A 22476-nucleotide genomic window follows, 5' to 3' on the forward strand; every position below is an offset into this window, starting at 1 on the left:
AAAATGTTCACCCAAGTACAAAAAATTCGACGTCATATAGCACCTGTTGTGAATACTCTAAAAAAGTTATAAGTATTCGGAAAAAAATTATGGCACTCAAGTGAGATCCGTACGAAAGTTATGACACTTGCGGCGTCCTTTTTCCAAGAAAAGAAGATTATGCCCGAATAAATACAAATTTTGATTATACTAATTTATCTCTTCGAATTTTTTTAATCCCATCCGATTGCATAAAGCAGCTCACGTACTAATTTTCCTGGGATTGCAATCGTCGTACTCATATCCGAACATTCGTGTACTAAACATCGTACTGAAGTTCTCTTCCGCCCGAAAAGAACATCGTACTAATTTCTCACATCATAAATAAAGTATAAAAAGCTAAAAAAAACGATAATGGCAGAAAAAGAAAAATTTGCCATCGCCTCCCCATTTCGCGGAGCCACCGAGAGAGCAGGAGCGAAGTCAAACGTTTGACTTTTCTCCTCGGTAAGTCCGAGCTCGCCGTCGCACGCCCGCCACCCGCTCATCATCTTCTTCCTCTTCGCAATGCCTCGTCTCCCGCCGCCGCCCCTCCTCCGCCTCCTCCTCCTCGGCGTCGCGCTGCTGCTCGCCGCCGCGCGGGTCGGCTCGCACGAGGAGCCGGGCGAGTGGAGGTGCGAGTCCGACTCGGCGGAGATCCGGCTGCAGGCGGAGTTCAGGCCCGGGGCCGTCGCCGTCGACGGCCGCCCCGGCGACTGGGACGCCTTCGACGGGTCCGAGTTCGCGCTCCTCCCCGCGCTCGACCCCGACGCCGACAAGGAGTACAGTGGCGGGAAGATGACCGTTAAGGTGCGCGCTTCCGGATACGAATTTTGGAAAGTTTTTTTTTCGTTTTTGGCTTAAAGAACGTAGAAGGCGTGTTTTCGGGTAGGAAGCGTTTTCATGCTGCGGCAAGAAATAATCAGGTGCGGCGAAATTGGAATTGTTGCAGGCTCTTCACGACGGCAGCGACGTATTCTTCTTGTTGCAAGTGGATAGCGACTATGTGTACTCTCCTGGGTAAGCTCTCGAGTGCTCGAGCTTGCATTTAAGAAATGGAGCCGAAACCGACGGACTCGGGTGGATGTAATTTGATTTGCTCGACTGAATTAGCGCGTTCTGAATTTGATGGTTAAGTTTGCTTATATGAACTGAGTTCAGAATGGAACTGAGGGTGGATTCACTTTGTCTCCTACGTAGGCTCTGTAACGGTTTTGAGGGAGGGAAATATGCTGCTGGCATAGACCTTAGTTTGATCGTCATGATTAGGCTCAAAGTTTGCTCCATTCTTGTCATTGCCGGTAGAGTTCTAAGTAACTAGAGTTTGATTTAGACGAGTCACGGCCGGTTGCGGTTGCGTTAGTCCTACCCGGCAAGTTGTATCATGCATATGATTCATTTCTTAACTGGGTTGCATCTTTAGCCCCCGCTTCTTAAGGGCGATGAAATTACGGCAAAAATCATGTTCTTTTCTTTGTTCTTTTTCCTTTCTTTATGCAGCAACAGTAACAAATGCCCCTCGGTTGCTCTCATGTTCCAAATTGGTCAAAGTGCTACCTATCACGATGTAAGCTCTCAAATTTCTGTCGCTTTGTTCTCTTGTGTGTTTGCTTTTTTTCGTCAGTCCACAGCATGTCGATCGAAGTTTTCGTTTCCTTCTAGTCTCAGAATAATATCTGTTATTAATAGATGGGCGGGTGTAAGGAAGGAACAGATACTTGCACCAGCAAGACATGTAAAGGCCATGAAGTTGACATAATGCACTTTTCAATTGGAAATGCCATACCGGGAAGACTCTATGGTGGAAATCCTATTGATAATGCCGAAGGAAACGGTGGTGACAGGTGACTCATCTCTTTGACCTTCCAGGAATTAGACTGATGTTTGCTATGAGGATACTTGCTAAATTCCCATATCTAACATTTAAGTTCCTGCAAACAGGTTTGGCCATTTGGTTGATCTTTATGCTTGGACCCCACACTGCAGATATCTCGATGGAACTGGCCCTTCAGGTATTTTCATGGTCTAAGAGATTCTTAATTCTTTTCCTTAGATATACAGTTTCTTTATCAATTTTTTATGCTGAGAGGAGGTAACACTAACCATAAACGGGAAAAATGAGGATAAAGTGCAAAAGAAGGTGATGGCAAAACAAATGTGGCACAGAAGTCATAAAGTACATTAAAGTTCAATTGTCACATTTTTCCGATAATCCCCTTGAAGTTGCTATATTGACAGAGGGTTTAGAAAAATTGTTATCTGCAGATCCTGTGCTTATACTCTTAACTGTTTAATCAAAGATGGGTCTTCTTGTCTATATTGTGCTTTCTCCAACTCTACTTGATATCTGCATCTTCCCAAGTCAATTTCCATGTACTGAGGTGGCAGGTCATGATTTTGTACTTCAACTGTGCCTGCATTGTACCTTCATATACCCTCTCTCATGATAAGAGATTTCCCTTGTTAAGTTCCAGCTCTGTTTCTCTTTTAATTGCTGATTAACTTTACCCAAGTCTATCTACCTGCTTTATAATCTAAATTGCAACAATAATTGACAGTTATTAGAAATCACATAAGCAGAGCATTGTGCACCATGCAATGCTAGGATATTGCCACCTATGACATTTCGATGCAGTACTCTCTGTTCTAGATGTCAAGGAAACATATAGACCTTTGATTACTCCTAGCTGGAGAAAATCTGTGCTCTATCCTAGTCAACGAACAGATTAGAGTAATCTAGCTTGCTGATTGAAAAGGCAATTGATCATCATAAGAAAACTACAGAATATAATCTGCACGATTCCTCATAATTAGTGCTCCTGTCATGTACGAATAGGTGCCTTGCCTCTTGCAGGGAATCAGCCGGATGGCCATTTACTATTTTTTTCTGATAAGCTGCTTATGATATAATTTGTCAAACTATAATTGATGATAAGGATGATGAATTTCCCATGTCTGCCTTGCGCTTGCCTGAAATGAAAGAGAATTTAGTTCTTCCAGTTAGGCATGGGATGGCCTGATAGAAACTGTGTTTTCTCGACCCATTGAACCTTGGCTTAACTGAGGCATTTTGTTGGCTGGTTCCATTTTATAGTTTGTCATGATGGTGTCTGGTGCTGTTTTATAGAGTGAGATGTCAAATTGGGCTTGAAATGCTCCTTGTTTCATGGCTATACCATTAAGTGTTCATACTTCTTAACTCCGCCCCTTCCTCCATGCACCCCCACCCCCAGATAGAGAGAGTGAGAGAGAGTTTAAACCCCAGATGGAGAGATGAGCACTAATGTTTCAATTGTCTGTCTGCCCTCTTCAGGAAATGATTCCAGTGCGCAGAACAACTGGAGAGGTGCATGGTGGCACAGCAGCTTGTCTGTTGAGTCTGGTACTTTACTGCTTGCAATCCCATGAATATATAAAGTTACTTCGACATTTTTTACATATATGCCTGTGCATGACATGCTTAATTCTGTGTGCTTGCCTGTCTTTTCTGCTTATTCATGGGTTTGGAATGCAAACGTGACTGTATATTTAGACTATAGGTTGCCCATGTCAAAGCTCCTACTAAATGACTGAGTGATAATCTCCCTTATATAACACGGAAGGGATATAGGAATATAAAGTTTCATGCACCGGTCCTCTGTGACTCAGCTCCTGTATATTCCATTCTTTACCCTCCCATGGTCATATCACTGCATGGAATGCTGATTAATTAAAACCTTTAGCTTTTGTTCTTGGTGCTCTAGCTAGTGACCAATCCATAGTTAGTTACATTGGTCCTGTTCTGAGTAGTTGGAGCGGAGAACCCAACTGACACCCAGTAAGTAAAGGCATTTTCAGTTGCCCGTAAGTCTTTGGCATAACCATATTTCTCTATAACTCTACCGTAACATTTCAACATCTCACTAGCTTTTCACCAAGATGATAAAATTATGTACTGTGCTTGTTTGATTTGTCATTTAATGAATGACTGATTCTTGCTCAATTTATTTATCAATAATAAATGATATACGCTTATATTAGGTTTTGTCCAAGAGGACAGTCCATATGGATCAGATGGTCGAAAGGGCACATATTACTTTGAATTTTCAAGGCCTTTGAGAACGATGGATCGCCTTCAGCAGGTTTGGTAGCTTTCTTACTTTTTGCCATACAGTCAGAGGATATAGGCCGCGGCGCCGTGTTCTACTATAACGTTTTAAATCAGAAAGAAGGTCTTTCTTATTTCTACATTGTTAAAGCAGATGAGCGGAATCAGGTTATGTTAAAGCAAATGAGGGAAATTAGGTTGTCATGGCATTATTTAAGGTTAAGAGCAGGTCATCATTGTCATAGTGAATTTGATGGCATTTTTCTACTGCACGTTACTTCTAATCAGCTGCTTAAGAAAACAAGACTTGGAATGACTAGAACATAGTTTGTCCTGTTTACCAAGTCAGTGCAATGTACCATGATAAATTTTGACGTGTAATGTAATTTACTCATTTTACCTTTCTCGTATCCTTTTGTCTTAGCTGTTACAATTGGGTAAATTGTGACCATGAGATACTTTGGTCCAGCTAGAGTAGGAAGATCGTCATCTCCAATGTGTTATGGTCTTCAATAACAATCTCAGTCTATACATGGGTACATAAGAAATGGATGGAACCGTTTTCGGATTTTTTTTCCAGCAGTGTGTTTAGACCAACTTTTAGATAGAATGCAATCTTTTAGTGCCCTGCTGTCCTGGTTGTATTATGCATATACCGATTTGAAAGTCCCTCTCTTGCAAATTATGACAATTATGCAGTGAACAGAGTTTTGAATGATTATTGAATTGTGATGTCTGCAGGATGTTCAGTTCACTATTGGTGAATCGAGCAAAATATCAGCGGCATTCTGGTATCCTGTCGATGGGACTCCATGGCACGGATCGGGGCACTTCGCGATTAATTGTGACTGGGTGTCCTTGGATATTGCTTCAGCCAGATCGACGCTTACCAAGTCAACATCGACAAGTTCCTGGGATGTGGCAAGCGTGTTCTCCTTCCTATTGTCTGTGATCGCTTTGTGCCTGTCGATTTTCGCCATCTACCGCATTTTGAGACCTAAAAGTTTCCAGTTTTCTCCCATGGAAGTATCTATGGAATAATCATCTTGTTTTAGTGTTGGCAATATCGTTTGACAGTCGAGGTCATTAATCCTTCCACAGAATTGATCAGCTTCGCTACCACACAAATTTTTCGTGTTGACATTTGATCTTCAGTTAGTATAATTCAATGTTCACAATACACAATGAACATCATGTATCTGGTCATCTTGTTGATATGAAAGTATATTATAGTTTGGCTTGGTTGAGATTGTGTCTTCATGTAGTTTTTTAATACTCTTTATAATTAGAAAAAGTGAATATATATATATTTTTGTCTATCATACTGTAACTCTTTTCTTTCTTTCAAACTTTTGCCCTATATCTCGATCATTGAATATTGAACCCTACGTGAAACCCATGCGATCCAAAAGGATGAGATCCATTGGGCTCGTGTACACCTGGAGGCAAAAATTGCTTTTACTGGGAATGCTTACATGATTCTAGTGAACAGACCCGTTCGAATGACTTGCCATGCTTTGGGACGAGGAACTTCCAAGAAATATGGCAGTTGCAGAACAGCTCACTACAAATTAATTCAAAATAAATGTTCTGATACAGCCTGTATTATGGGCCACTTCGACATATACTTTCACATCAAAGTGCTCTCTGCTAACAGAGTGAGCAACGATGACCGTTAGGCCGACACTTCCCGGTGCCCAATCAACAGAAGATCTCAGTAAATGTTTCGGGCCCATGCATACAGCAAACAAATGCATGCCAGCGACGACGACTAAGAGCTCTTGTGAACTTCGAATTGCGCAAAGATTGTCTAATTGCATACGTCAAACTGATCCGTGCCCACAGTAATGCTCCCGGCGCAGTAGTCATGAGGCACACACCTTTTCGCACAAATTATAGAGCTCGTCGTCCATTATTATGTCATCTCTTTCCAGCATTTCACGAATCTCTGGAGCCGTTCTGCCAGCTGCTATATAAGTTTTGAGCAACACCTTGGAGGCAATCACCTTGACACCCTCTTCATTCTTCAAAAGCTCGTAGAACTTTTCAGCGGAGTCGGTGTCTTTAGTTTCCTCGAAGTGTTTCAGGAATGCATCCGTGATAACTGCATCAGGACGCCACCCTTCACCTTCTGCTCTGGCAATAACTGCAGCCAAGTGCTCCATAGCCAAATCTACCTCACCTTTTTTCAAGAAGTAGAGCATAAATACCTCCCTGCCCTTGAAAAATGGTCTATTGCTCCTCCTAATGGCCTCATCGAATAGTCTTGAAGCCTCTTCTAGCATATCATGCTCTAGGCATGCACTTACCGCGACTTTCGCTAACCTTTCATCGTAACTGCAGCAACCCGACTCCCACTCCTTGAAACATTTTAGTAAACCCTCTACATCCTTCAGTCTATGAAGCGCCTGCAGCATTATAAGATAGCTGAAGTTGGTCGGCATTTTAAAAGCCACCTTTAAGGACTCCCATACCCGATTCACCTCCTTCAGATTAGAAGTGCCTGCATACAGGCTGATCAGAAAGTGGTACGGCTCACGGCTTTGGGGTTTCATGAAAGTTTCCAGATTCCTCAGAGCTGACTCAGCTTTCTCAAATAGTCCGGCCTTGACATAGATCGCGGCTAGGTTGCTGTACACGGTCCAATCGTCACACTGACTTGAATCATTCAATCTCTCTTGCCAGACCATTTCTACTCCCTCAATATCATCTAAACTTGCATAACTCTGCATCCATAATACGTAGGCATAACTGTCCAAGGAAATTTTTCTCTCCTTCATTTTTGCTACAAGTGAAGGGACCATCTCAGGCTTGCCCAATCTCAAGTACAATGTCATAAGATTGCCGAAAGCCAACCTAGTGGAGGAGAAGTTTAGTTCATCCATTTTATTGAAGAGGGCCAATGCCTTGTCTTCATTAGCTTCCTTACAGTAGCAGTTTAAAAGAGTTCCATAAGTAACTAAATTTTTGGCAGATTCTGGGAGGCTATTAAAGTAATTCTCAGCTGCATCTACCCCTTTGACCTTTGATATCAGGTCCAAGTTCAGCGCATGGTCTGCATATGCGAAATTGATATTTCTTTTCTCCATCCATTGCATTACCTGCAATTGAGGCAGGAAGACATTGATGGGTACACGATTACATCAACATACTCAATTAAGTGTGCCAATGCACATAAAAAGAAATGATGATGATTGATCCTCATGAAATTAACTCGGAACCAAATCAAAGGTGCACATCATAGTAAATTTTATTAAAAAGGAAACAAAAGCTTTCATGCACCATGGAGGAAATATGTAGCATCAGTTTACCTGGGATCCAAAAGAATTGAGTATGTTGACACAACCGTCACAAGGAAATTTATTTCCGATATTTGTGTCACAAGGAAAAAATCAAAGGTAATCGACTCTGACAAATGGAACATTGGAGTCTGTATTTCAACATAAATTTCCTCATGGACTCTAAATTCCACCATACGATATGAAACTCTCCCTCTCTCCTATGGCTTTCATTAGATTTTCATCCTTCCTGGCCAAGGTGCCTGTATCAGACCGATTGAAAGGGAAAACGAAAAGAAAATCAAAGGGGCACATATCAAACTCTAAACCTTCATAAAATGCTCTCTTACGATCTTCTACATCTTAATTCCCTGCTGTCAAGCATGTAACTAAGTTTAATCCGTGAACCCTGATAGCCAAAAAAGGAACACATGATCTATAGATTGTCAGATCTCACACCCACACAAAAGAAACAAAAAATTCACATAAACCGGTAGATGATCTTCTACGTTGAGAATAGATCTATGTATGTCTCTATCACCCCAGACAAATGAGCATAGGGCCTGGAAGCTAGAATTCAATGCAATTGACTCCTGAGATGCAAGGGAAGCTAAAGAAAGCCACGGAGCCCAACGTGCCTACGGCGATCGCTCGGTTAAAAAGCTTTTACTGCACTGTTGAGGCAGCCGTAATTATTCGAGCACAACACCCCGATTCAATGAGCAAATCCCTAATCAGTTTCCATCTCTTCTCTCAAGCTCATCATTCGTTTCTCTTCTTCTATCTCCCTCCGCCGGTCTCTCCTTGTCTGTCAATTTCGAAAGGCTTCGCCGAGAAGCCGGGAATTCTATCAAACCCCTGATCAACAGCTGATCAAGGGGAAAAACCATGAACGCCGACTGAACTATTGACCAAAAATCGAACGGCATATGCACATTATCACTCAGACATATCTCGAGCATCAGAAGGTTTCCACTTTCACCTACATCACAAGGACTATAGCAATCCAACAAATCCGCATCACCGCGACTGCACCAGGCTTCGACGGAGGGATTGAAATCGCGAGAGGTATTCATTTTATTCGGGCTAGAATCGGACGAACCTCGAGAGCGTGCTCGTAGCGGCGGTACTTGCGCAGCTCCTTGGCGCACCTCACCAGGTCGAGCTTGCTCAGCTTGCGTCCCTCCATGATGTACTCGTTCAGCGTCTTCGGCACGCTCCCGCCGAAACCCGCCAGAGGAGACAGCCTCCGGTAAATCCGCACCGGCCTCGCCTCCGGCGGCGGCGCCGCGGCGGCCGGCTTCGGAGCCTCGGCCACCGCGGACAGCCGCCTCAGGTGCGTCAATCGGGAGGCTATACGTCGGCTGGGATTCATTTTCTTCGCCGATCAGCGCCACTCCGACGGTTGTTTGTGGTGGGGGGGCTGTGGTTTTGTGAGGGTTTAGAGAACCGAGAGTGGCATACGACGAAAAGCTGAGCTAGCCTTGAAAACGCACCGTTTCATCTCAAACTGCCAGGCATGTCGTTTAGTGAAGTCCTGCTCATGAACCGTTTTGTCGTTTTGAAACCCGAAAAATACACCGTGTTTTGGAACCCCTTCAAAAGATCAAAGAATAATTGTCAACTTGTTAAAAGTTATCATGAAAGTGCAATCCAGCCCATGCTTATAAATGAACCATGGTAAAAATTCAAGCTAAAATCTCTTAATTGTCACCGAGCGCTTCAGGGATGCATCGGTGTCTCCAGCTCGCAAATCCGTAGCGGCCTCGCCTCCTTCGATGCCATGCCAGCCACCTCGGCCTCGTGAATCAGGAGGCAACACGTCGTGTAGGGTTCGCCTTATTCGCCGATGGATACCGCCCGTCGGCGGCGGTTTAGCGAGGGTTTGGGAGTGAGCCCCGCATGCATATTCATTCGGCTTCATGTAATTTCACCAACAACATCGTTTTCTCGAAGAAAACGGACGGGATCCGACGAAATCCTGGTAAGAATAGAGAATATCATTCATGTCCTGTCCATTCAGATCATAAGCTGTGTAAAAAGGGATAATTATGAAATTTTTGGACTTCATGAATGGACGATTCAGATTTATTGAGACCCCAATGGGAACATTAAATAGGGTTTGAAAATGGATAAAAAAAAAACCGCAAATAAGAAATACGGCGCGTTATGCATTTTCTGGAAGACGAGGCGGCGATACTAATGTCTTATTTTATTTTTTTTAACTATGAATGTGCATAAACCTACAAATCAGGGGTTTAAATTATCAAATGAAGTGTCTCTCTCAGCAAAGTTCGAAACATTTGAAGATTCGTTTAGCAAAAACGTGCGATAAACCGAAGCTCCGTTTGTTACGCGAAAAATGAATATTTTTAAAAAAAGTTCCTTAAAAATTAATCGTTTGTATCGCTTGAAATAATTAGTCAATGTAAAATATTTTTATTATCGGTAATAATGTATGTCAAAATATATTCATGAACGACAAAAATATTCTTCATTAGTTTATTTTTGCGAGCGATATAAACAGTTATTTTAAAGAGAATATTTTACAAATTATTCATTTTCCGTTAAAAATATTTTTTCATGAATGACTTATAAAATAGTAAAGCGGGGCGTTGCTTATCCCCTCCATTCACATGGTGGTGTCGGCCCATAAATGCTATTTTGGGATATGTCCAACCATTGCAACCTACTATGGTATGACAAGAAGATGTGGAGCTCACTCAAGTTGCTAGTAGCCAAGCCCAACGATGGACAGGCTAGCGTTCAATAATCACAAGAGTAGCAACATCGTTAAATATTGAAGTTTTGAGTAGCAGTCCCACTCGCAAAGTGCCATCCAGGTTGTTTGATTGCAAGTCGAGAGCAGTAAGATTTTCCGAGGTCAAGAGATGTCTTCAGGAATTCAGCCAATTAATTTGTTAGATCTCAGCTGGAATTTGGCCGATTAATTGGCGGCGGGAATTTCCCGAGAGAGTTTGATATTGGTGCGCTAAGATCCAAATGGAAGAATTGGACGAGCTTCCCAATGGAAGATGGGATTTCACCGTAGGAGTCGTTTGTTGTCGTCTTCGAAATTCTAACATGGTTAAAGTTCGAGTCGGGAATTGACCGTGCAAAGCGAAACTCCGGCCGGGGATGACCCGACAGCTCCGGCGAAATGACCCAAATCGATTTCTCGAATTCTGAGGATGAAGCCACTGGTTCTTCTCTCTCCCGTCCCCGCGTCTCCCTTCTCTCTCCGCCATCCCCCGCCGCGCAGAGCGAGCCCCGGATTCCCCACCACCCGTCTCTCTCTCCACTCCGAGACGGTGCGCTGCTTCATCTCTCTCTCTCTCTCTTTGTGGCTATGATGCCGATGGGGTCGTGTTCATCAGATTGCCGCAGGTGATGCGGCTTCGAGGGCTGAATACAAGCCTGGCGCGTTCGATGATCTGCTCCTCAATCTGTTCCGCAGCAGGATGGTCAAGGTCAGCTCGATTCCCACACCGAATTAAGGAAACGAAAGAGAAAACAAAAGCAGGGATAGCAAGTCCAAGCAGCTATTTCAATGCGTTGTTTGTTGTCGCTGGTTTTTGTTGGGGTGGTGATGGTCGTGGTGTGTTTGCTTTCAAGGGCTGCTGTTAACAGGAGGTCGGATGGGATTCGGAGAAGCCGGGATACGACGGACTGATCGAAGTCGCCCACCGCCTCATGATGAAGGGCTCCAATAACTCCGACACCAGAGATGCAGCGGTATACCCGCCTTTTGCACCGCCTTGGTTTTTCTTCTAAAAATCAGCAGAAATTGGACAATCGAATGGCTTTTCCTGATATATGTTGCTTGCTTTTATCTATAAAATGTAAAGGGTGTGTGTGAGGACATGCTTAATTTGTGCTTGGAAGAGCAAAGCCTGCATCTTTTTGTGGTTTGCTCTCTCTTCCCTGTGCATTTTTGTTCGGCTCCAATGTGTAATGGCTATGAGGCATTTCATTTCGATGGTTGATGATGAGAAGGAATGACTTTGAAACCGATCGTTGATTTCGGAATCATCTACAACTTCTGGTGCTGGCAACAGGTTCGGATTTTACGATCGCTGTTCCCTCCGTTCCTGCTGGAGCTTTACCAATTGCTCGTCGCGCCAGTAGGAGAAGGAAAGCTAGCTGCAATGATGGTTGGTAAGTCTTCCTGCTTGTGTTAAACGACAGTGTTTCTTTGGAGCTAATGGAGTTCTGTTTTGATGCGTGTGTCGTCCTCAAGCAAGAGTGACTGCACTCACTTGTCAATGGCTCATGGGAAAATGCACGGTCAATTCTGTCGACCTTCCTGATGGTGCCTCTTGTCAAAGTGGGGTAATACGTAGTACGCCTTTACCTGTCTCTAAAACCATGAAGAATGTATCTAAGAGCAGTGGCCCAGAAATGGGTGCTGTGGATCCACATTATGATGCAATGATATGCAATACAGGTCTTTGTGGAGAGATGCAAGTATTTGGAGGAGAGCAAGTGCGTCGGGATTTGCGTCAATACTTGTAAGCTTCCCACGCAGGTTAGTGATGTCCCCTAATGAAACGGACAGTTCTTAAGTAAACAGAGATTCAGTTGATTCGACCCCAACATGGAAAGCATCAAACTCTGAGTTCTAGCTATTTTTTCCCTCTTATCCATGAAAAATGTGCTGTTACCTCCTGAAATAAGCGAAATAAAAGAGGCTCATCTCTTTCTGAGGGGGTCTTACGGTTTGTCTAATGTCAATGAACTCTTTCCAGTCTTTCTTCAAGGACTACATGGGGGTTCCCTTGCTCATGGAGCCAAACTTTGAAGACTACAGCTGCCAGGTATCTGCATATTTAACTCGTGAAATCTGCTTCTCGTGCCAGCTTTAGTCTTCGTTTGTAGGCCGTTCTCGGGGGAAATTCTTGTTCCACGAATCCGGTGCTACTTGCATCGTTTTCTTCAAAAGGAGGGTCCATAGAGTAAACGGATAGAGTTAAACAGAAAATAGACGGGGGCAGGAATGGAGGGGATTGATCTTTGGTGGTCGGGCATTGTGTCATTCATATCGATCTCTTGCAGTTTTACTCTCAATTGGTAGTAACTGATTGAAGATTTCTCCTTCCAATGGCAGTTCAAGTTTGGCATTCATCCTCCGCGGCCTCAAGAAGATGCAGCCCTCAAGGAGCCTTGCTTGGAGATTTGTCCCAACGCTATCCGACGGAGAGAAGTCATGCAGAACACTGAGTTAGGGCAATGCCCAAAGGCATGATTGTGCACATATGCAAAAGCAAGCACTATACATAATACTGAAGTGGATTAGGATTAACTCTGGAAGAAGTCTATGCATATGGCAATCAGCAGTTTCTTATGACGAGATTGATGATTGAATCGGCCCAATTTTGTTGTGATCGTGGTAGGATACGATCTTATAAAGAGCACGTAGATTAGCAACCTCTGGATATTACTTCACCATGGCGGATACAGAATGAAAGAATCCTGAATTGTTCTTTTGAAGCACTAACCAAAGCCATGTCATACTAATGTGGCATCAAGCGGACTAAATAACAACTGCATTGTTCCTGCCAAAGGTTCAAATCACGAAGGAAACATACCCTTATATGTTCTCGATAAGTAATGATGTCCTTCTAGATATTCCGAACGCAACAGTAAATCACAAAAAAATTTACACTTGAGATAAAATTTTGACGAAAGAAGGCAACCTATTTAGAGACCAGAGGACATCATGGACGGGCATAGAGAGTTATGCAGCTAGCTCTGGAAAGAACTGAGCTCGTTTGATTTAGGGACTTTGGTTAGTAAGGGTTGAAGTACCTCGACCGACATTCAAAATCAGGAGCTGGGACTGACCTTGGCCTGCATTGCGTTTTCAGCCATGGAGGCGGAGATAGAAATCATGATCCTGCTCCCAAGTAGCATAAATACAAAGAGAAGTACCATCCGCGACACGACGCCACCTTCAAGCATCTTAGAGTGATGCACTATGGGAATAAACCATGGTAGAGCCAGACAGAGAATACGTAATTTTTTTAGAAGGTATCGCAGTTTTCAATGGGAGCGTTGTCATTCAACAGCGACAACACCGTGATGACTCCCCTCTAACTTGAATCCTACAAGAAAAGAGGTACAACTACCTGTAGAATTACAAACCAGGCATGCATTAAACCAGGAACCCCTCGAGCCGCATCTCCTGGGCAATCCAAGAGTCATAAACAAAGAAATCTTGCATTTCTTTTACTTCAATTGGATTCTTTCAAAAGAATTTTCAGAGAAGAGAAACGCGGCTTTTGTACAAGAGTAAAAAACTCATGTACTCCTGCTACATCTGGAGTGGATTTTCAATGCTGTAGATATGAAACATATTTGAACATTAACTTACAGATGAGAAACTTACTCAACCTACAAAATTACAGACAAAATAACATCTGGACAATCCTTCAGGGATTAAAAGATTCTGTCAACATAGGTCTAGCTTTCATTAAATCAACGGTCCCAGCCAGAGGGACGACGCCTTTCCCTCGTTTTATCTCTACTGCTGCAGAATTGGAAACAAACAAAACGTAATAAGAACCCATTTCGCATAGACTCACTTAATGATAGCACATATACCAAATAATGGACATATGCAGGAAATGCAGCTAACCTTTCTGAACTTCTACGACCAGCATTCTCTGTAGGTCTCTGACCAGTAGGATTTACTCCTGATGCGGGAGTACTAGATGACTTAGTTGTCTGACCTTTGTAAGCATCTCCTCCTATAGTACCACCAGATACAAATCCAGTCATCGCCGGTCTCTTGCTCGCTTGCATGTTTGAACTGCTACTTATGACTTGATTTTGGGAGTTAGAAGCAGCAGCCACAAAGTTACTTTTAAATTGAGCCATCATCCCAGTCTTCAATGAGTTAACAGCTGCTGGTCGACTTGGAGCATTCTGAGACGATGCACTTGACTCCGGATTATATCCTATACCCAAACCAAAATCCACTCCACGGACGCCTCTACCACCACCGCCACCGCCACCGCCACCGCCACCCCCTCTTCCCCGACCCTTTCTCCCACCTGCTTAAAAAATTATACCATGAATAGGAAACATAACAATCAATTAGCAAATAACGTTTTTCTAACTTTTTCCACCATGTTTTATGAGAAATACAGAAATGATATACCACAATTCAGTGCATGCGTGCGTGTATGGGTGAGAGAGAGAGAGAGAGAGAGAGAGAGAGATGTTGCAAACTAGGACTTCCAATGTTCAGACAAAAAAATCAAAACTGGAGCGAGTTGCACAGACAAGATGAAACAAAGCATACCCCCTTTTCTCGAGTCGCGTTTGGACCTAAATCTTCCATCCTGATAATTGACAAATAAAATGACTAATCAGAACCTAGGACCTTCATAAAATGATATCAAGAGAGCTTGAAGGTAGAGCAAACTGAACTTCAAGCGAAAAATGGGACATTTTGAGTCTGAATACATCTTCTGGGCAAAAGTCTCAGTAATTTTAACAAAAAACAGTCTAATTGAAAGAGTATCAAGAGTTCAGGGGTAAACTCCTGTAAAAGGACAAGCCCATCTCACATGTATATTCAAAGAGTGAAGATGACAGCATATGACAAAGGCGCTGAAATTAATAACATGCAAAGCAAAAGAATTATTTGCAAGCTGTCCATCTTAATCATTCCACCATCTTTTCACTCTCAACTCTTTCTCATGGATGCCAACAGTCACATGTTTGGGAAGATCTGCATTTGCCATGTAACATAGGCAACAATGCATTTCTGTTTAATTCGGGATGGGGGAGAAGAGATGGATGAGTAGAGTGAGGAAGGTAGAAGTCTCTTTATTGCATCAAGAAAGCTTCAAACTGTTGCTTAAGCCTATATTTGTCTACATTGCCCGTTGATTCAAGCTAAATATGGAGTGACAAGGCATCGATTTCTCTTCTTATCCCACTTTTCCATCCTTCCCCTGTTATAATGACTGCCTATATCTTCTTCCACCAATAGTCGACAAAAACACAAGGGGCCAGCATCATGTAGGTCAGTTGTCAATGCAACATCACTCGCACGCATTATGAAGTCCCCACCGGACTCACGCATGTGGAAGAAAGGGTAACACTGAAAGTTTGCATTTTTGCACATTTTGAAAAACTCCAAAAATATAACAAATGCAAAGGGACGTCAAATCACTCAATCGACTGCGTAAATGGTGTCACAAATGTGTAATATCAAAAATAGCACAAGGTTCAAATTTTACCTTCATGGCAAGATCCATGAGCTCCGTTGAAACATTCTGACCAGCGGCTATCAGACTATTAACCAACTCCCCAGCAAATCGAGCCTCCTTTTGCATTATAAGAGTATATGCAACCCCCTCCTTGTCACCTGCACGACCTGTTCTACCAATGCGATGGACATGCATGTCCATATCACGTGCAATATCAAAGTTTACAACTGACTTAATCGACTTGATGTCGAGACCCCGAGCAGCCACATCTGTCGCAATAAGAACATGATATATGCCAGATTTAAATTTTTGGAGAATTTCCATCCGAGAAGCCTGGTCCTTGTCACCATGAAGAGCAGAAACTTTGAATCCTCTTTGAGACAACTGTGACTCAATCTCATCCACGGCAGCCTTCTTTGAGGCAAATACTAGCACATCTCCCTCGTCAATCAGTGCAGGTAGTTTCTCAATAAGCCAAGGCAACTTTTCTGCATCAGAAGGAATGACATGAACAACCTGTGTGATATCTTCATTGGCCATTCCCACTTCTCCCACAGTAACTCTTATGGGATCCGAGAGGATTTCTCTGGCTAGCTTCTCGACTTTTCGAGGCATAGTTGCTGAAAATAGTAATGTCTGACGGTCAGGCCTAATTTGGCCAACGATAGACCTTATTTGCGGCTCAAATCCAAGGTCAAACATTCTATCAGCCTCATCAAGAACCAAGTAAGTTGCTCTCAACATTGTCAGTGCCTTCATTTTTAGCATGTCTATCAATCTTCCAGGAGTTGCAACAACTATCTCACATCCCGCCTTCAATTCCTTAAACTGTTCCAGTTTGGACATTCCACCATAAACGGCAGAGACACGTATGCCATGAGATTTTGAAAATTTTTTGCACTCTAAATATATTTGGTGTGCTAATTCTCTGGTTGGAGCACATATCACCCCAATTGGGCCCTCTTCCTTCGCCAGTTCAGGTTGATCCATGATATGCACTATCATAGGAAGCACAAAAGCAGCGGTTTTACCGGAACCAGTCTTTGCTATACCGATGATGTCTCTTCCTGAGAGCACAATTGGTAAAGCTTGGCACTGTATCGAAGTGGGTTTTTCATATCCCTGTTTCGCAATAGCATTCATAAGTTGAGGAGAAAAGCCACAATCATCAAATGCCTTGACCGGCCTTGGGACGTCAAATCCAGACACCCGGATAGCCACACTCTTCATATAATCAGCGACATCCTGCTCACTCATCCCTAAAAGCACAAATTTTGGGCGTCACACCGCATGCAGCATAGATAACAAAAGGTAAAGGACAAGGAACTCGACATAATACTGCAGTGCATGGAGATCCGGTTGGTGTGATGTGGGTATTCATTTCGGAAACTAAGCAGTGACTTGGAACAGTCAAAACTATTGGAATGGGGGCGGTGTAATTCACCCATGTACAGTCATACTAAAAACATTCACATCACACAATTCACGAAAATGACAACTCCGCTGGTTGGAACCTAGACAACATCAGAATACTTGTCCCAAGAGACTAAAGAGAGACTGCAGAGACGTTGATGAAACTGAGCAACCAATAATTCTACCTATAATAATGACTATAATTTAACTATGCAAGGAAAATTACCACGCAGAAAAAGCAAGCTGAAAGATACCAATCAAGCAGATTCTGACCTATCAGCAATAGTGTCTGCAACACTCACCTGAAATTGACTCCTTCTCCTCGTAAAAATCCTTACTGAACGGCTCATAATCAATCTCACTATGGTCCAGAGCCGGAATCGGCTCAATCTTCTTCTTATCCAACACAATCGGATTATCGTCCGAATCGTACTCCAACATCCCGGCGTCGACTGCCTTGGCGGCCGCATAAACCTCCTCGTCCGAATCGTAACCGGCGTGCAGCGCGTCCGACGCCAGCGTGAGCCCCACGTCCTTCTTCGCCCGCAGGAAGCTCTCCACCGGATCGTCCTCCTCGTCGTCCCGGTACTTCTCCACCTTCTCCTTCGGCTTCGGGGGCGGCGCGGCCCTCATCTCCTCGTGTATCCCCTCCATGAACGCGTCCAGCGGGTCGATCTCCTCGCCCCCGCCACCCGCGCCGCCGCCCTCCCTCTCGGCGGCGGCGGCGGCGGCGTCCTCGCCCCCGCCCCCGCCCCCGCCCTCATCGTACTCGATGTCGTCGAGGTCGGTGTCCTCGTAGTTGTCGTGGCCGTGCGCGCGGGAGGAAGGCGGGACGTAGAGACGCTGCGGGGGCTGGGATCGCTCGAAGTTGTAGGTGGCCTGCCGGTTGATGCCGAACCCTTCGAACCCGAACTTCCTCTTCGACATGGCCGCGGAGAAGGGAGCGGAGGAAGGAAAACCCTAGATCGACGTGGCGATCGAGAAGGTCGGAGACGGTGGCGGAATCAGAAGCAGAGAAGCTCGAGATGGTGTCGCTGACTCGCTGTGTGCGACTGACGGAAGGTTTTGGCATCCATCATCGCCCAGTTTTCTCAGATTTGCGTTTCTTCGGGTCCTCCGTTCGACCCGAATTTGCTACCCGGATTGGGCCGTCACGAAGTCGGGTCAAATGGTAACTTAATTATGGGCCGCCAATATTTTCCTAAAAATAAATATTTCTACCGTGCACAAAAATGAATTAAAAAAATATTTTTATAGTTCACGAAAATATTAAAATATAATTTTTTGTTAATAGTGAGAACATTTCTCGTTGACTAATTATTCAATCGATACGAGCGATGATTTCCACAAAAATATTTTTCAAATCATCTATTTTTCCGAAACAAACGAAGTCTTAGTTAAATGGGTTTGGATTTGACATCAACGAGTCAACTCGTTTAAGATATGACACAAGTTATGTTCTACACGAATCGATCCACTTAATCCGTCTAAACACAAACCTAACGTGTGTTGTTAACGTTTCATCTTTTTTATACGACGCATTTTGACATGTTCCACGCTAGTATCCAAAGACTCTTTTGTTATCCTTAAAATTTCATAAAAATAATACACGTGTTAAAAAGAACAAAAGGCAAAACAAAAAACATATTCATGGTTACAAAAATCGTATGACATGAAAAAAGCATCGGTCCATAGTATGCTCTGAATGTAACATGTCCTCATTTGTCTAGAAACATGTTAAAAAGATGTCAAATGCACCGACACGAGTTATCGTGTAATAACGTGCTTTATGTGTTTAACATCATAAAAGGATCAATGCATAGTATTGTGTTGGTACCAAATATGGTGACATGTTTGATAGTCGTGTTAATCGCGTCATGTCGTGTGGCTCGCTTTATTAGTCGTGTCTTGTTGAGATTAGTCACGTTCATGTTATACCATAGACACAAATCGAGAGTTCATTGAACTTCGAATGCTTAATTTAGGTTTTCGGATGTCTGAATTATGCAGTGATTTTTTTTTTGTCGAATATGCAATCAATGTTTAAGCTGTCTGAAGTGTGTCTAATGGGTGGGTTGATGGTGTTGGAAATAGAAGAAGAAGAAGAAATTATGTTATTTAGGGAAGAAATACGTAACACTCTTTGTTATAATAAAAAAATTAATAAATTTGAGAAAGCACTTACAAAAATTAAGCGAAGATGAGGTGCAACTAACTGAATCTCTTTAAGGTGATTAGTTTTTACTATTGGTGTTAAGCGGCTTGACGAACTATGCCTCTCAAGATACAACACCTCGAACCTGTTTGAATTAGCACTACGCAAACAACACTCTGTCGAGCACTTCTTGAAGCCAACACATTTAGAGAAAAATGAAGTGATGAGATGTGGGTGTTTTCGATAATGCTTGGAGCGAAGAATTTCAACTCTATTTATGGAGTTTTAGAATTCATGTATCGAAACTGAATTAAATAGATACAAGAATCCAACAAATACATGAATTAAATAAATACAAGAATTCAAGAGATACATAAACTCGAAAGATACGTGAATTAAGTAGATACACGAATCTAAGAGATACATGAACCGAAGAGATTCACGCGAATCCAAGAGATATATGAACCGAAGAGACGTATCTCGTTTTTGCTCAAATTCGTTGATCCATCAACCCACCAAAATTACAACATATTAATACGAATTCCGTTAATGTATTTAGTCACAAATTATACCAACAAACACACATTAATACGAATTCCGATAATCTGAACGCTGTCTAGATCCGTGGATAGGCACCGAGGATTTCCATCCCATGCACGTGTTTATAGCCTATTTAAAGCTAACCAATATCCAAAGAGATCAGCACCCAAATCATCCATCCAAAAGGTCCCAATTAGACCTAGCTAAAAATACGAAAAATCAGTTAAATTTAGTTTCGCCACCGAAAAATAGCATTGGGAAGTTGCGACGAAGTTAAACCAGATCGATAAACCCTATTTACATCCGTCTCTACCCCTCCAAAACAATCTCTGTCGACCTTCATCTTTTGCTTTAATCAATACTTGGAGATCGGAGAGAGAACAACCATGGCGACGTCGTCCGAATCTCGCGCGCTGCTGCTCCTCCTCGTCTCCGCCGCCTCCGCCTTGCTCCTCCTCTCCTCCTCCCCCGCCGTCGTGGACGCCGTCTGCGTGCCCCGCAAGCTCACCTCCTTAAAGTCCGTCGCCGTCGAGAAGCTCCCCCAAACTCCCGCCTCCTTCAAGGGGCCGTCGTCCCACGCCCTGGCCTCGCTCGTCGCCTCCAAGGCCGCGCAGGCGGTCGACCACACGGTGGTCGACATCTGCCACCGGACGGACTACCCCGGCATCTGCATCTCCTCCGTCGGCGCCCACCTCAAGGGGACGGCCAACCCGCTCTCGATGCTCGCAGCCGAGATCGAGGCCTGCACGGAGAAGACGAAGAGCGCCGCCGCCGAGGTCGCCACGCTCTCCGCCGATGCTTCCGCGTTGCCCGCCGAGAAGATGGCCCTCAGCACCTGTAAGGAGAACTACGGCTTCGCCCTCGACAGCCTGACCAACGTGCAGAAGGCGATCGCGGCGCACGACGTCGGCACGCTGAACAGCGAGCTCAGCGCCGTGATCACGTTCGCCAGCACTTGCGACGACGCGTTCGTCGAGATGAGCGTGAAATCGCCGCTCACGGGGGCCGACCGTATCCTGCAGAAGCTCGGGAGCAACTGTCTCGCCATTGCAGCTCAAGCTCGCTTGTGAATGTAGAGCGAATCTTATTTATCAAATCGGCGGATGTGCTGCAAATCCGTGCTTGTTGCGCAGAATGTCATTTCGCAGTTGCGTCTATCTATCCACGCTTTGATCTATACATAACTTCCAACTTTACGTAAAAACCAGTAGATTTTCGCATGCGCTGCATGCTCTAAGGACTATATACTTTCCTTCTAGATGTGTAGAAATCAAATTTGATCGAATGTGTAAAGACCATATAGTTTTCTGCAAAATATACAGGAATCGTATTCGATTAAGCATGATTCGAGGGTTTTTTATTCGAGTTTGAGCGCGATTGAATCGACGGTACCGATCATGAGAAAATGTAAATGTACAGATGCTTGCTTTCTCATGTTAAACTCGTGATTTGACCTAACGTATGATCACGATTCATGAATGAAAAAGGCCCATTATACAGTTATGCTAGGCCAACTTTCATTGATGAAATGTGCGAGGAGGATGATCCAATACTGCATGGACTCGAATGGTGAACACTTGCAAGGACTTTTAGGCAAACCCTCGTTACAAAGTTTTAGAGTAGATCGACCGGTGTCTTCAGCACGTCTGGTTCACTCGGAGCCATAGTCATGTCTATCTTAAATAAGGATCTGAAGTGGTCATATCAATTTCATATAAGAACTTGATCTCGCCGGTCGGCACCCGGAGCCGGCAAATCAAGGGTATCTTCATCCAAAGATAATTTTAATTTTAAATTATTTTTTATTTTTTCTTTCTTTTTCCTATTTTCTGATTTTTTCTTCTTCTTTGCCAGTGACCAGTCGCTGGCCACCAGCGATGCTTGGAGAGGGTTAGGCGAGGGTACCCTCGCCCAATCTAGTAAGGCCACCTTCACTAGCCATAGGTGAGAGGCAACCTGGTCTGGGCGAGGCCACCTTGCTGATGTGAGGCCATCCCTCATGTGGCTAGCGAGGGTGGCACGAGGGACGGCCCTCACTAGGTCGAGTAAGGGTTGCCCTCGCTTAGCCTTCTCCATGCAGCCAGCCACCGACGAAAAAAAAAAGAAAAAACCAGAAAAAAGCAAGAAAAAGAGAAAAAGGAAAAAAAGGAAAAAATTTCAAAAAAAGGCAAAGGATGAACATGTTCTAGATCATCCGGAAAGTCATATCCTTGCGTGAAATTGACATAAGCACTTCATATCCTTGTTCAAATCAAAAGCCATTTCAGAATTTTATTTGAGAAAATGATAGCACCGTATTCGAAACAATGTTCATTTATAGCCTTTATTTGAGAAAATAAGAGCATTTCGTACCTTTATTTGGAATATTCCTTGTAAAATTTTACAAAACAAATTGAACTCGATTTCAAGGTTCTGATCTCAAAATTAACCCATCTTGAAATCGATCGTCTCCATTATTTCAATGGCCACAATTCAATTGGGAAAGGCAGGGATGGTCTCGACTAGTCGAGCTTTGGATGAGAAGAAGAGAAGATAAATGTATTGCCAGGGGTGATCAGTTTTCAGTCCAATCCGGTTCCACTGGAACTGGGAATCGAGGACCGGATCGGTTGATCCTAGATTCGAGAACCGTTTCGATCCAACGGAACTGGTCACTTTTTTTTCCCACTACTTGATACCATCTCTTCGTATTCCCACAACTTTTTTAGAAAAAGATTTTAGTTAAAAAGGAACCTAATTATGTGCTCATATATCTTCTACGAT

General features: G+C 43.6%; 5 protein-coding genes across 9 annotated transcripts; 3 read left to right on the top strand and 2 right to left on the bottom strand.

Moving 5' to 3' along the window:
- The first annotated feature begins 391 nt into the window (after positions 1-391).
- LOC115676248 (uncharacterized) lies at positions 392-5352 on the top strand. Its single transcript, XM_030599125.2, has 8 exons — positions 392-828; positions 971-1038; positions 1519-1585; positions 1708-1862; positions 1960-2030; positions 3332-3400; positions 4039-4139; positions 4847-5352. Exons 1-8 carry the CDS (start codon positions 547-549, stop codon positions 5144-5146), a joined length of 1113 nt encoding a protein of 370 aa, XP_030454985.2. The 5' UTR covers positions 392-546; the 3' UTR covers positions 5147-5352.
- A 302-nt stretch (positions 5353-5654) lies between these two features.
- Positions 5655-8833, bottom strand: LOC115676189 (pentatricopeptide repeat-containing protein At1g02370, mitochondrial-like). The gene is made up of 2 exons (XM_030599076.2): positions 8486-8833; positions 5655-7206 (listed from the first exon to the last, which is right to left on the bottom strand). The coding sequence occupies exons 1-2, from the start codon at positions 8756-8758 to the stop codon at positions 5971-5973; spliced, it is 1509 nt and encodes a 502-aa protein (XP_030454936.1). The 5' UTR covers positions 8759-8833; the 3' UTR covers positions 5655-5970.
- A 1650-nt stretch (positions 8834-10483) lies between these two features.
- Positions 10484-12756, top strand: LOC115676062 (beta-carotene isomerase D27, chloroplastic). 5 transcript variants are annotated; one of them, XR_008816819.1, is made up of 9 exons: positions 10484-10694; positions 10761-10853; positions 11014-11118; positions 11232-11334; positions 11442-11537; positions 11624-11725; positions 11831-11911; positions 12132-12200; positions 12491-12540. XR_008816819.1 is itself a non-coding variant. In XM_056312465.1 (9 exons), the coding sequence occupies exons 1-9, from the start codon at positions 10575-10577 to the stop codon at positions 12626-12628; spliced, it is 897 nt and encodes a 298-aa protein (XP_056168440.1). In that variant the 5' UTR covers positions 10484-10574; the 3' UTR covers positions 12629-12756. The 5 variants fall into 5 exon arrangements, 3 of the variants coding, with proteins under 3 accessions (XP_056168440.1, XP_056168448.1, XP_030454781.2); XR_008816821.1 differs by having other exon boundaries at positions 11232-11291; positions 11442-11541; XM_056312465.1 differs by having other exon boundaries at positions 11624-11715; positions 12491-12756.
- Positions 12757-13586: 830 nt separating this feature from the next.
- LOC115676203 (DEAD-box ATP-dependent RNA helicase 24) lies at positions 13587-18123 on the bottom strand. The gene is made up of 5 exons (XM_030599088.2): positions 17321-18123; positions 15636-16864; positions 14690-14729; positions 14021-14438; positions 13587-13912 (listed from the first exon to the last, which is right to left on the bottom strand). Exons 1-5 carry the CDS (start codon positions 17943-17945, stop codon positions 13861-13863), a joined length of 2364 nt encoding a protein of 787 aa, XP_030454948.2. The 5' UTR covers positions 17946-18123; the 3' UTR covers positions 13587-13860.
- A 1875-nt stretch (positions 18124-19998) lies between these two features.
- Positions 19999-20897, top strand: LOC115665736 (pectinesterase inhibitor). The gene has a single exon (XM_030587575.2). It carries the CDS (start codon positions 20100-20102, stop codon positions 20781-20783), a length of 684 nt encoding a protein of 227 aa, XP_030443435.1. The 5' UTR covers positions 19999-20099; the 3' UTR covers positions 20784-20897.
- Positions 20898-22476: the final 1579 nt, after the last annotated feature.

The sequence above is a fragment of the Syzygium oleosum genome, unplaced genomic scaffold, assembly GCF_021117445.2.
Source record: "Syzygium oleosum isolate NSW1041296 unplaced genomic scaffold, Sole_v2.1 Sole_v2.01, whole genome shotgun sequence".
Classification (NCBI taxonomy): domain Eukaryota; kingdom Viridiplantae; phylum Streptophyta; class Magnoliopsida; order Myrtales; family Myrtaceae; genus Syzygium; species Syzygium oleosum.